Source organism: Mytilus edulis, chromosome 2 (genome assembly GCF_963676685.1).
Source record: "Mytilus edulis chromosome 2, xbMytEdul2.2, whole genome shotgun sequence".
Classification (NCBI taxonomy): domain Eukaryota; kingdom Metazoa; phylum Mollusca; class Bivalvia; order Mytilida; family Mytilidae; genus Mytilus; species Mytilus edulis.
The window spans coordinates 85,461,615-85,474,879 of NC_092345.1; the positions used below are offsets into that span (position 1 = coordinate 85,461,615).

At 32.4% G+C, this 13,265-nt stretch overlaps 1 protein-coding gene across 1 annotated transcript; it reads right to left on the reverse strand.

The window, feature by feature from the left end:
* Positions 1–11,383: 11,383 nt before the first annotated feature.
* Positions 11,384–13,223, reverse strand: LOC139513217 (uncharacterized; the record flags this gene model as incomplete). Its single annotated transcript, XM_071301511.1, has 2 exons — positions 11,384–12,557; positions 13,014–13,223. Coding segments are annotated over 2 exons (777 nt in total), but the record flags the coding sequence as incomplete, so codon positions are not given.
* Positions 13,224–13,265: the final 42 nt, after the last annotated feature.

Genomic DNA, 13,265 nt, shown 5'->3' on the forward strand with positions numbered 1-13,265 from the left:
TTAAAGATATTTTTTGTGTCATAACACAGTAGACGGACTCTTTGGAGTCTCAACCTAAGGAAATTATGCCATATTAATATTTATGTCAAAATCTGGTTTTATCTCACATGGCCAAGAGTGCCAAATCAGCTATGACTTGGTGTCTGTCATCCATCAACGAGGGCCCTCATGGGGTTTTTGATTATGTGATTACTTGACCGTTTTTTTAATGATTATTTGATTATTAAGCCAAATATTTCATGATTATTTGATTACCTAGGACTGTATTTTTAGTTTATGATTATTTGATTACTAAAGATAAGCAAATATTTAATGATTATATGATTATATTGGCAAAAAAATGGTGATTATGTGATTACTAGGACCCCCCATGAGGGGCCTCATCAACTGATATTTCTTTGTATATTTTTCTCATTATTGTCTATTCTAGATTTTTATGCCTGTTTAACTCTATTCTTAATTTAATTTGGTTCTATATTCTGTAGTATTGACCTGATATTCTCTTTTCTAAAATTAAAGACCCTCAATATATTACAGAATTGCATGTCAACAGGGCAAGCCTATGCTGTTATGCGTGATTCACCTGTTAACCATTCAAAATTCACTTCAGTAGAAAGAACATGACATACGAGTATTACTAATAGACTCTCCTTAATAGATATATTGTTTTATAATGTAGGTAAAACTAGAGATGTCTGCATAGCAGTACTTATATTCCTGTACATGCATCAATTTGTTGCTTGGACATTCAGTATTGAGAAAATGACGTATTAAGATTTGGTTTTCAGCCATTCATTTAATATTATCCTCTGTGTTAGATTGACACATGGTTCTTTTTTACAAGATTTGTTTTTACTTGTACAGGGGTCAAAGATGAAATTAAAGGTCATCAAACTATATTACAATGTATTATACACCCCCAGACCATGATTTATTAACTTACCAAGTTTGGCCAATCTAAGTTCTATTGTACAATAACTATTGGTAGGACACATATCAGACCGGGTTTTACCATTACATATATGATAAATGGGTTTTAAGGTCAGTGGACTTGACACTGGTAAATGACACACAGACATAGGGATCAAAGTCAAGGTCAAGGTGAGAATAATCTGACTAGGACATGACACACCTCAATCCAATTTGTTGCAACTGCATACCAACAGTGGTGGATCCAGAGGGGGGGTTCCGGGGGTTGGACCCCCCTTTTTTTTTTGGCCGATCAATGCATTTGAATGGGAGCATATAGTTGGAACCCCCCCCCCTTTACTCTGGGTTGGGAACCCCCCCCCCCCCCCCCTTTTTAAATGACTGGATCCGCGCCTGTACCAAGTTTGGTTTACCTAAGTTTTGAGATACAGAGTTATAAGTTGAACACTAATTGGACAATATTTTGTATAGTAGACAAAAGTCAAGTCAAGGTCAGAGAGACCTAACTATAGTATGTGACCCATTGCCAGCCCATGATGCAATTACATGCCAAGGGTGGTAAACTTAAGTTTGACTATATAAAAGATATGAGCATGGGCTGGCACGAATTGTTCAAGGTTTAACAATCTTCGGGGTCAAAGGTCAAGGTCGAAACAATCTGACTAATATATGACATGGTGACACCCTCCCAAACCAATGTTACAACTGGATACCAAGTTAGACTATCTAAGATTTAATGTGCAAAAGTTATAAGCCAGACACGAATTGGATAAGGTTTTGATTACAGGGACTCGGTTTCCAGATTGAAATTTTGTTTAAATATTTTTTTAGTACTTCCTATCTATTTTTATTACTTTATTAACGTATTTGACGTTAACATCACTATTTTCAGTATACGAATATGGACAGTAAACTGCACATTGCTAGAAAACAAAGAAATAGTAACGTCAAATACGTTAATATAGTATTACAAATAGACAGGAAATACTGAAAAAATAATTATAAAAACATTGATTAACAAAATTTTAATCTGCTAACCGAGTCCCTGTGGTTTTTATATCAAAGTGGCAATGATAAATTCTCAGCCCAAAGCCCCATAATGGTCCATTATGTAACTGCATACCAAATGGTGGATAAAAGTTATAAATGGGCACGAATTGGTCAAGTTTTTACAATCGTATGGATCAAAGTCGGAATAATCTGACTGGTATATGACATACCATACCAAGTTTGGTTACCAAAGTTTTATGGTACAAAAGGTATCAGACGGGCGTGAATTGGACAGGGTTATTATATCGTAGCCTGAGTTGAAGTTAAGGTTAAAGTGAGCTTTAAGTTACATTAGTTCACGACATATTCCATTCCTGCCCCTGATGTATCTGTATACCTTTGGTTATTCTAAGTTTGACTGTCAGGGGTAAAAAATTAAGGTCTTGTATTGCTGATATCTGTTGGTTTGTTAATTTGTTTACATTTTATCTCGGTCTTTAATTTTTGTCCAAATACGGACAAAATGGTAACAAAAAAAATCGTCATTCAAGGTCTCAGTATCACTCCTTTAAAGATCTATAAAGAATCTACAATCGATTTCGGCAAAATTTTACTTATTGGTAGATCGTGTCTTTATGATCATTTATTTTTGGCAGTGGCTATTTGACCGGCACCGGCAAAATAGCAAATTTGCTATTTAGCCGGCACTAAATAAAACTGTTCAATTGATGTGATTAGTAGAATAAAAAACTTTATAATAATTTAAAATCATTTTATCACAATCATGACAATATCAAGCATTAAAAATACAGTACAATCAAAAATAAACTATTGAAGATTTTCATAAAATATTATAAATAATTTATAACTTTATAATACATTTGTAAATACATTTTTAAATATATTTTTTTCTAAAATATTTATAACAAAATGTTGATTTTCAAATCTGTGTAAAATGTATGGTTTAAATATTCTGCCAGTGATAAACTGAAACTGTGTTATGCAAAACATAAAACAGATATGACAGACAATATTAATAGTTGTTTGCTATGAATCTCAAATGAGCACATGATTTAACATTTGCAATTGTTACAAAACCAATTATTTGCCTTTGGAAGTTGTTTAGTCTAACAATAGATAAATGTTGCCACTCAAAATAGGAGCCACACTTTACACTGGCTTCCTTTGAATCTACATCTTGTGTGCATATGTTACATATGTAGATAGGGTTCTTTTTCTTTAATCTCTTTATACACGCTCTAAATAGCCAGGGTTGTAGCTAGGCCAAAATGATGCGTACTCAAAGCCGAGTGTAAGTCATACGGCGTGGGGGTTTGGGGCTGCTCAAGGCCCCTGGAAGCTCTGGTGTTAATAGTGAAAAATCCTGCATTCTCGCAATTTCCTGGAACCTAACATGACCTCATAAAAATCATATATTAATATGAAAAAAAAATAAAGAAAGAAAAACAAACTTCTAATGTGTATTGGGTTGAGCTAGATTGGATCATAAGGATCAGCATCTGTGCAACTTACATGATATTTTTCAAAATGAGAAAATACATAAATAAATACAATTACATTTCTCTATGTTTTAGTCTTTTTTCACCTTTTCATTCTCAAATATAATTCTAAAAATCAAGGAACATTTCGCTTTCTTTTGAATTTCTTATACTGAAAAAAATGTGTTTAAACGCCGCCAAGCCAGATAATCCCTTGATTATAATTGTATTTCTCAAGTCTTCTCATGGTACTGAAAGACCATTCTGCCATTGCACATGATCGGCAACACAATCAAAATGCTGGTTCCGTAAATGAAAAGAGTATAATAGTTTCCAGAATGTAGTATAGCTACAAAGTGACTATTATCATATTTGTATTTCACTTTTCAATTATCTTATTACTTCACTTCTATTCTTAATAGATTCACCATATGTTTATTTTAGTCAAACGTTTAAGTGTTTATATGAGCAACAGTAACAAGTTTTTAAATAGAAAATTTTGATATTTAATTATTATTCTTAAATTTTAATTCCAGTTAGATATAATTTAATCAGAGCCGGCTAAATAGCAAATTTGCTGCTATTTTGCAGGTGCCGGTCGAATCATGCCACTGCCTTTATTTTTCTATTTCACAGTGTATCTTTCTTTGTAGTTTTCAAGTTAATTGCAGTGGCGGATCTAAAAATGTTCATAAGTGGTGGCCGCTCCGGTCATGCTTCAGTGAATCTCTATATAATCAACCAAAATTTTCCGAGAAAAGACCCCCCCCCCCCCCCCCCCCCCAAATCCGCCTCTGAATTGGCAAAAACACAACTGAAAATCTTAAAAATCGTCATTAAAAAGCTAGGACTCCACAAAACGGATTTGACTTGTAATCTTGTCTTGCTTTCATAAATCACTTTTTTCTAAAGTATTTATCTTATGCAAACTGTCAAGAAAAAAAGACAAAAAAACTAAAAATTTGTAAAAATAGTTATTGAAGTGCAATAACCCCAAGAAGGAATCCTCTGACGATTTCGGCAATTATACTTATTTGTAGATCCTGTCTTGTTGTTTATTTTTTGTTGTTGAAACATCCTATCCATCTTTTACACTGTGTCTAAACCACACCGGCAAAATTTGCTCGGACTCGATGGTATCTAACATCCGGCACAATGACGGAACACCAATAGACAAAAGAAAGGTAGGTTTCTCCTTATTTTTTAATTTTTTTTATGATATCGAAGAATATTTATACATATACAACTATTTTCTATTGTGAGATGTAATATTTTCTTCAACCGTTCTATATTAACGGAGAAATAAGTCAAAACGCATGTCAAAATGACGAATTGAGTGAACCTTGCCTCGAAATTGTTTAATTTCTCGTTAAATTGTTCACATTGTACGGAAAGAAAGGTACGGGAAGATAGATATTGACACGGAGATTGCAAATTTAGTTATTATGAGCATCTCCATAATTGTATCTCTGTGTATTGAACGAAAGAAATGGGTCATGTCAAAATGGAACTGGCCGGTTTCGTCAATACAACCCGGTTTCGTCATAGATTTCAAAATGCATAACCCGGTTTGGTCAAATGAAAAAAATCATAATCGCATTACATTATAATTGATTATTTAACTTCAGCGTTCAAAAGGAGTTTTGTGGGTCGTTGGAAAACAAGTTTGTTCACCGGACAACGGCTTATTATTATTTATATGAGTCTCAGATTCAAATAAATAATAAGCAAAAACTTGAATTCCTACTCTCAAAGAACACAATTATTTTAATTTACTTTGCATTCCGAAATTTTTTAACAGCATATTGAGATTAAAGCTCTCTAAATATGCGTTTTCTATATGTGTTATGGGAAAATATGTTGAACATTTGAAATTAAAGTTTACGGTCTTAAAAATCGAAACACACAATTGATATGTGATTTTCTCGCACAAAAGGATGGACACCTTTATAAGTAATCTAATCATTCTATGTATGTAATCTTTTCTACAATCGTTAAAAATAAATCTTCTTAAGGATAAACGTTGATAATAAGACAACTCAGTCTGTATATGCATGCATAATCAACATAGAAAATGAATGTAGGATTACAACTACCATGCATTAAAATATTTTTTTGTATCCCTTATTGTAACTATACTGCTATGTACAAATTAGTATAATAGTCTCAGGTCATCGACAAAATTCAATAATAATTATTTTGTTAACATTACTAAAAAACGAGTCTGTACTGTCGCCGTTGTGTTATGATGATCGTACACTGACGTTGGTCAATATATTTTGACAATATATACGGACAGACGGATTCAGTTTATTTCAAAGTGGACGTAATTCGAACAACTTTTACATACAGCCGAGCGTAGCGAGTCGAACAATATTTTGATAATATTTTTGCTTTACAAAATCGTTAAATACAGGAATCAATATAGTTTTGGCAACCAAAGGTTGGGTCGGGGCGTGCAACCTATACGTCATCTAGATTCGCCACTTATCTTATAAAGTGTATACCGAATTAAAATATTGTAAGAAATGAGAAAACAGGGACACCCGGGAAATCGGATTATGTGAGTTGGATTATGTTTATTATAATAAATGCCGAATATCAAGTTCTTTTTATCGATTTCTATACATTTTTTTCAAATATATATAAAAGATATATAGCAAAAATGATAAGGCAGACAAATATACAAATAAATCGACTTGGCCGATATCCTAATAAAACTTATTGACCTTTAATTACGAGGTTTTTTTTCATTTCTTTGCGTTTTTACACGCCCGTCCCAATTTTGACAGGACGTATTATTGTATACACCCGTCTGTCCGTCCGTCCTTTCATCCGTCCGTTCCTCCATCTATCAGTCATTCGGTCCGTCCGTCCGTCCGTCCGTCTATCTATTCGTCTATCCAGCATAAACATGTCGCACCGTAACTTCAGGACAGCTTATCTTATTTTCTTAAAATTTAACATAGTTATTTCTTATAATGGTCAAACGACCTGCAAACCTTTTAGTGAAAATCAAAGTTAATCGTTTTGAGTTACAGAAAATGTAAGTGAAACAGGAATTTGTTTTTTTTTAACATGTCGCGCCATATCTCAAAAACGAAGTATTATAACGGCATTAAACTTTATACACTTCTTAGTTATATAAATATTTTAAACTTCTGTTACTTTTTGGTGATGTTTAAAATTTTGGTTTAGAGTGATTGAATTTTTTTGGTAAAACAAAAAAGGGAGGGTCACTTATAGCGATGTATCTCAAAACCTATTTATGATTATTGTTTAAATTTTGCTCATTTCTTATTAATATTAATCTTAAGATGTCTATACTTTTTGGGGATTATTCAAACTTTTATTTTGGAGTTATTGAGTTTTTTGTGTCAGCGACAACACTTTGACTCAGTCCATTCCCGAATCACACGCTTGTAATTCCATGGTTGTCTTTAGTTGCTTCATACCATATGCGTTTAGAACATAAAATAGGCAGGTAGTTTTCTTGTTTGAATTGTTTTACATTTATAATTTAGGGCCCTGCTTTAGCTTGCTTTCATGCAGTTTGTGTGTTTTTCTCATTGTTTAAGGCATACGCTGACCTAAACTTGATTAATTCAACATAATTTTTGTGTCTAAAAGAAAGTTGTCTAATTGTCAATGTTTATGGGATAAGTGGTTACCATCACTTGTTCTTTTTTAAAATAAGACCTAGATATAAATGACGGTCATGTTTTGCAAACCAACTTTTATTTACATTGAAAATACAAAACTGTCAGATATTGTTTTCGAAAGTTATCTTGAAGTTTCAATTGAATTTGAACTGTACAAAAAATGAATTTGAACTGTAACAAGAGGCTCTCAAGAGCCTGAATCGCTCACCTGAATTTTTTTGGTTTAATCTCTCATCAATGATTATTTTGGCTTTTCAATTTATTTAAATGTTCTTTGAATCGTCCTATTTTCTTCAAAAGCAAAAAAAAATCATTTTCTCCTATGTTCTATTTTAGCCATAGGAGCTATGTTTCTTGACATACAAGGAAATGAAATATAAAATTTATACTAGATACTCTGAAACTCTGAAACTCATTTAGCCTAAGTTTGGCTGAAATTCATACAGCAGTTTCATAAGAGAAGATTTTTTAAAGTAAGTCAACATGATGAACAAATTGTGAAAAAACTCTTTAAAGGGCAATAACTCCTAAAGAGGTCAATTGACAATTTTGGTCAAATTGACTTATTTGTAGATCTTACTTTGCTGATCATATTTGCTGTTTACAGTTTATCTTTATCTATAATAATATTCAAGATAATGACCAAAAACTGCAAAATTTCCTTAAAATTACCAATTAAGTGGCAGCAACCCAACAATTGGATGTTTGATTCATCTGAAAATTTCAGGGCTGATAGATATTGACCTAATGAACATTTTTACTCCATGTCAGATTTGCTCTTAATGCTTTCGTTTTTGAGATATAAGCCAAAAACTGCATTTGACCCCTATGTTCTATTTTAAGTAACGGCGGCCATGTTTTTTGACGGATCAAAAATCATAGCACACACTTTGTGCAGGATAATCTAAGGAACAACCATGCTAAGTTTTAACCAAATCCATTCAGTAGTTTCAGAGGAGAAGATTTTTTAAAGTTAGCAAATATGATGAACAAATTGTGAAAAATTGTCATTAAAGGACAATAACCCCTTAAGGGGTCAATTGACAATTTTGGTCATTTTAACTTATTTGTAGATCTTACTTTGCTGATCTTTTTTGCTGTTTACAGTTTATCTTTATCTATAATAATATTCAAGATAATGACCAAAAACTGCAAAATTTCCTTAAAATTACCAATTAAGTGGCAGCAACCCAACAATTGGATGTTTGATTCATCTGAAAATTTCAGGGCTGATAGATATTGACCTAATGAACATTTTTACTCCATGTCAGATTTGCTCTTAATGCTTTCGTTTTTGAGATATAAGCCAAAAACTGCATTTGACCCCTATGTTCTATTTTAAGTAACGGCGGCCATGTTTTTTGACGGATCAAAAATCAAAGCACACACTTTGTGCAGGATAATCTAAGGAACAACCATGCTAAGTTTTAACCAAATCCATTCAGTAGTTTCAGAGGAGAAGATTTTTTAAAGTTAGCAAATATGATGAACAAATTGTGAAAAATTGTCATTAAAGGACAATAACCCCTTAAGGGGTCAATTGACAATTTTGGTCATATTAACTTATTTGTAGATCTTACTTTGCTGATCTTTTTTGCTGTTTACAGTTTATCTTTATCTATAATAATATTCAAGATAATGACCAAAAACTGCAAAATTTCCTTAAAATTACCAATTAAGTGGCAGCAACCCAACAATGGTTTGTTTGATTCATCTGAAAATTTCAGGGCTGATAGATCTTGACCTAATGAACATTTTTACCCCATGTCAGATTTGCTCTAAATGCTTTCGTTTTTGAGATATAAGCCAAAAACTGCATTTGACCCCTATGTTCTATTTTAAGTAACGGCGGCCATGTTTTTTGACCGATCAAAAATCGAAGCGCACATTTTGTGCAGGATATACTAAGGAACAATCATGTTAAGTTTCATTCAAATCCATTCAGTAGTTTCAGAGGAGAAGATGTTTGAAAAATTGTTAACGACGACAGACGACGACGACGACGACGACGACGACGACGACGTCGACGACGACGACGACGACGACGACGACGACGTCGACGACGACGACGACGTCGACGACGACGACGACGACGACGGACGCCAAGTGATGAGAAAAGCTCACATGGCCTTTTAGGCCAGGTGAGCTAAAAATGATGTGAAAAACATGCCTATAAAAATAAATGTGCCTACCATAAACGGAGAGAAAGTTACAAATCTCACTGCTATGTTATGGATGCTTAAGTGTGAAAACTCGCTTTAGTGCGCAAGTAACACAGTATATATAGTACCAGAAAATCTGTCAGGACTGCATGCATGATTAATTTGTGCAGAACAGTATAGACTATAGTCGGTTTGGGACTGTTCGTCAATGATTGAATGCATAAATGTATTAATAATTGATAGTAAATATTTTAAACTATAAGTGTATAATATAGTATAGTAAATTAAAATTATGGCACAATCAAAACACATCCTTTTATTTTTCATCTTTACATACTACTATTATAAACAAAGAAAATATAATAATGTTACGAAATAATTAGATACCAGTGTTTGATATTCAGTATTTATATTCCATTTAAAATTAGTTTGAAGTTAAGGGAAATAAGGGATACGCCTTTCATTAGGAAAATGTGTATTAGCATAATTAACTATGTCCAAAAGTGCCCGTTTAAAATAGATTTTAACACGCCAAGTTTACTTTACAATAAATATATATTTAAATTCTCGAAAGACAATGTTCAGATCCGTGCCAAAGTTTCTTTTCATAAATTGTTTGTTAAAAAAACCCAAAAAAAACCGGGTGATATATATAGACGAAACCGGGTGATTGTGTAGTAACAACATTGACGAAACCGGTTTATTTTAATTTGACATGACCCTTTTCTTTCGTTCGATACACAGAAATACAATTATTGAGATGCTCATAATAACTAAATATGCAATCTCCGTGTCAATATCTATCTTCCCGTACCTTTCTTTCCGTACAATGTGAACAATTTAACGAGAAATTAAACAATTTCGAGGCAAGGTTCACTCAATTCGTCATTTTGACATGCATTTTGACTTATTTCTCCGTTAATATAGAACGGTTGTAGAAAATATTACATCTCTCAATAGAAAATAGTTGTATATGTATAAATATTCTTCGATATCATAAAAAAAATTAAAAAATAAGGAGAAACCTACCTTTCTTTTGTCTATTGGTGTTCCGTCATTGTGCCGGATGTTAGATACCATCGAGTCCGAGCAAATTTTGCCGGTGTGGTTTAGACACAGTGTTTTATAGTTTTAAAGCTTTTTGGCACAATTACATCCCCCAAAACTATGATGGTAAAAGTATTAAATATATAAGGCCAGTAACTCCAGTTAAGAATTGTCTGACGATTTTTGGTGTGTTTCGACTTATTTGTGCCTGTTTGCCTATATTTTTACAATTTGAAAGGGTTTATCTATCTATCATAGTTTATGAGATATGATTATCAGGCGAAAATAGTAAAAATTGGAGAAAATCGTCATTGAAGAGAAATAACTTCAACAAGGAGTGAGTTAATTGACTGTATGGTAGATCTTGACTTGCTAATCATCTTTTGTTATTAAAGTGTCAATGTAACTACACTAAACAATTATAAAAATCATTGACGAGCAATGTCTTTAATAAGAAGTCGTCTGACTATCTCGAATCGACCATGTCGACCTCTGTGTCAATCGTGCTTCATTCTTGCTATAAAATGATTCTCTCAATCTATTATAGTTTTCAAGATAATAGACATACAGTAGTTGTCGTTTGTTTATGTAATTACGTGTTACTCGTTTCTCTTTTTTTTTTTTTTAAATTTTATATAGATTAAACCGTTGGTTTTCCCGTTTGAATGGTTTTACACCATTCATGTCCAGTGCAGGATGTTTATTCAATATTGTCGACATCGCGATATCTACAATGTTAAAACGATATCGTGTAAACATTGTTTACATTGTTTGAACCCTTATATATTGTTAACATCGTTGACATCGTTAACATCGCGATGTTTACAATGTAAACACGATGTCGTGTTAACATCGTTTACATTGTTTGAACCCTTATATATTGTTTACATCGTTGACATCGTTTACATCGCGATGTTTACAATGTGAACACGATGTCGTGTTAACATCGTTTACATTGTTTGAACCCTTATATATTGTTTACATCGTTGACATCGTTAACATCGTGATGTTTACAATGTAAACACGATGTCGTGTTCACATCGTTTACATTGTTTGAACCCTTATATATTGTTTACATCGTTGACATCGTTAACATCGCGATGTTTACAATGTAAACACGATGTCGTGTTAACATCGTTTACATTGTTTGAACCCTTATATATTGTTTACATCGTTGACATCGTTAACATCGCGATGTATACAATGTAAACACGATGTCGTGTCAACATCGTTTACATTGCTTGAACTCTTATATTGTGTTTTCATTCTTGACATTGTTAACATCGCGATGTATACAATGTTAACACGATATCGTGTCAACATCGTTTACATTGCTTCAACTCTTATATAGTGTTGACATTGTTGACATTGTTAACATCGCGATGTATACTATGGTAACACGATGTGGAGTCAACATCGTATACATTGTTTGACCCCTTATTTATTGTTTACATAGTTGTCTAAAGGAAACATATAAATGCACACTGTATACATGTTATTTGCAAATTTATTGAACAAAATTAAAGGAACAATAAAACTTTTTGTAGACATTTAAAACTGATTGTTATAATAATTACTGATATTATTTTAGTTTAATTAAGTTGTAATGTGAAATGAAAACTTGATACTAGTAAAACTAGTTAGAAGATCTAGAGATAATACGTTACTTGTAAGTATTGTTATTTGAATAAGGTACAGGACTAACACTTTGACTTTTTTCTGTTTCTAACAAGTCGGTCCATATTAAACATTTCAGACAGTTTTAACATGAACAAATTATATTTTCCATGTGACATATGTTTAGTGGTATATTTATATTTTGCCACGAATTGAAAGGTTTGTTCACACGCTTCTGTGTTTATGTTGTTGAATTGGTCATCTGTGTACGGGTTCACATTACGTCGACACCACTTGTCAACATGGTTGGCGAAATGCATTTTATCCACCACTATTCTTAAGGTAGCCAGAAATTGCGAATACTGACTTTTATTTATTCTAACTGGATTGATAATGAACTTTTTCAAATGACAGGCATCATCATATGCTAACAAGTTTGGGAAATGTAATAATTCCTTTGTTAACCAAACTAAAAACATGTAAACTTGAGTTAACGATTCACATCCACACAATTCTGTCATTCCATTAATTATTCCACAATTATATACGGAGGCACAAATTCCGGCGGTTTTACACTTTTTTAAAGGACATTTGGCCTTTAAAGTTCTGCATTCTGTACTATCTTCTTCATTGTCAAACTCTTTGGCAACCTACAAATATTTAAATGTAATTATTACAATTTTAGTATATAAGAGTAATAAATAAAAGCACAATTGTGTTTTGGTATAAATTAAAATGAAAATGGGAAAAAGGGGGTGTGTATTTTAATAATTGTATTTATTAATCTATTTGGTAACGCAACAAACACATACATTATCACTGGGAGGAGAAAGAATAATTTTACTACAATAAATGGTATTCAGCAATTTTAAAACTTGTTATTTGGTACAATACTGGTAAAAAAATATATTTTTGTATTATTTTTTATTTGTTTGACATTGTTGAACTAAATTAATGCTAGGTTTACATTAAAGTAATAAAACAATGCTAAATATACAAAAAAGAAAAAAAAAAGAAATACAAAGATATACATGTACTTGTATGGAGAGTTGTCTGCTTAAAAAGATGAGAGTTTGAAAGGATGAATGTATGATTTAATAAATTACCGAAGCTTTATGGTTTTCCATTTGTAAACTTTTGTGGTCGTGACAATACAAAGATCCTTTACAGGGCATTTTTGTACAACTCATTTCCACTGTTCCTAGCTCTTCTGATTCTAAAGTTTTTACTCCTCTTGCAGCACAAACCGATCTTGTCCCTTTCATATGACCGTCTATAATTATAGCTTTACTGCATTCTAAAAATATAATAATGTTTTATTAATCAGTTTATTTTAGTAGAAACATGTTACGCTATGC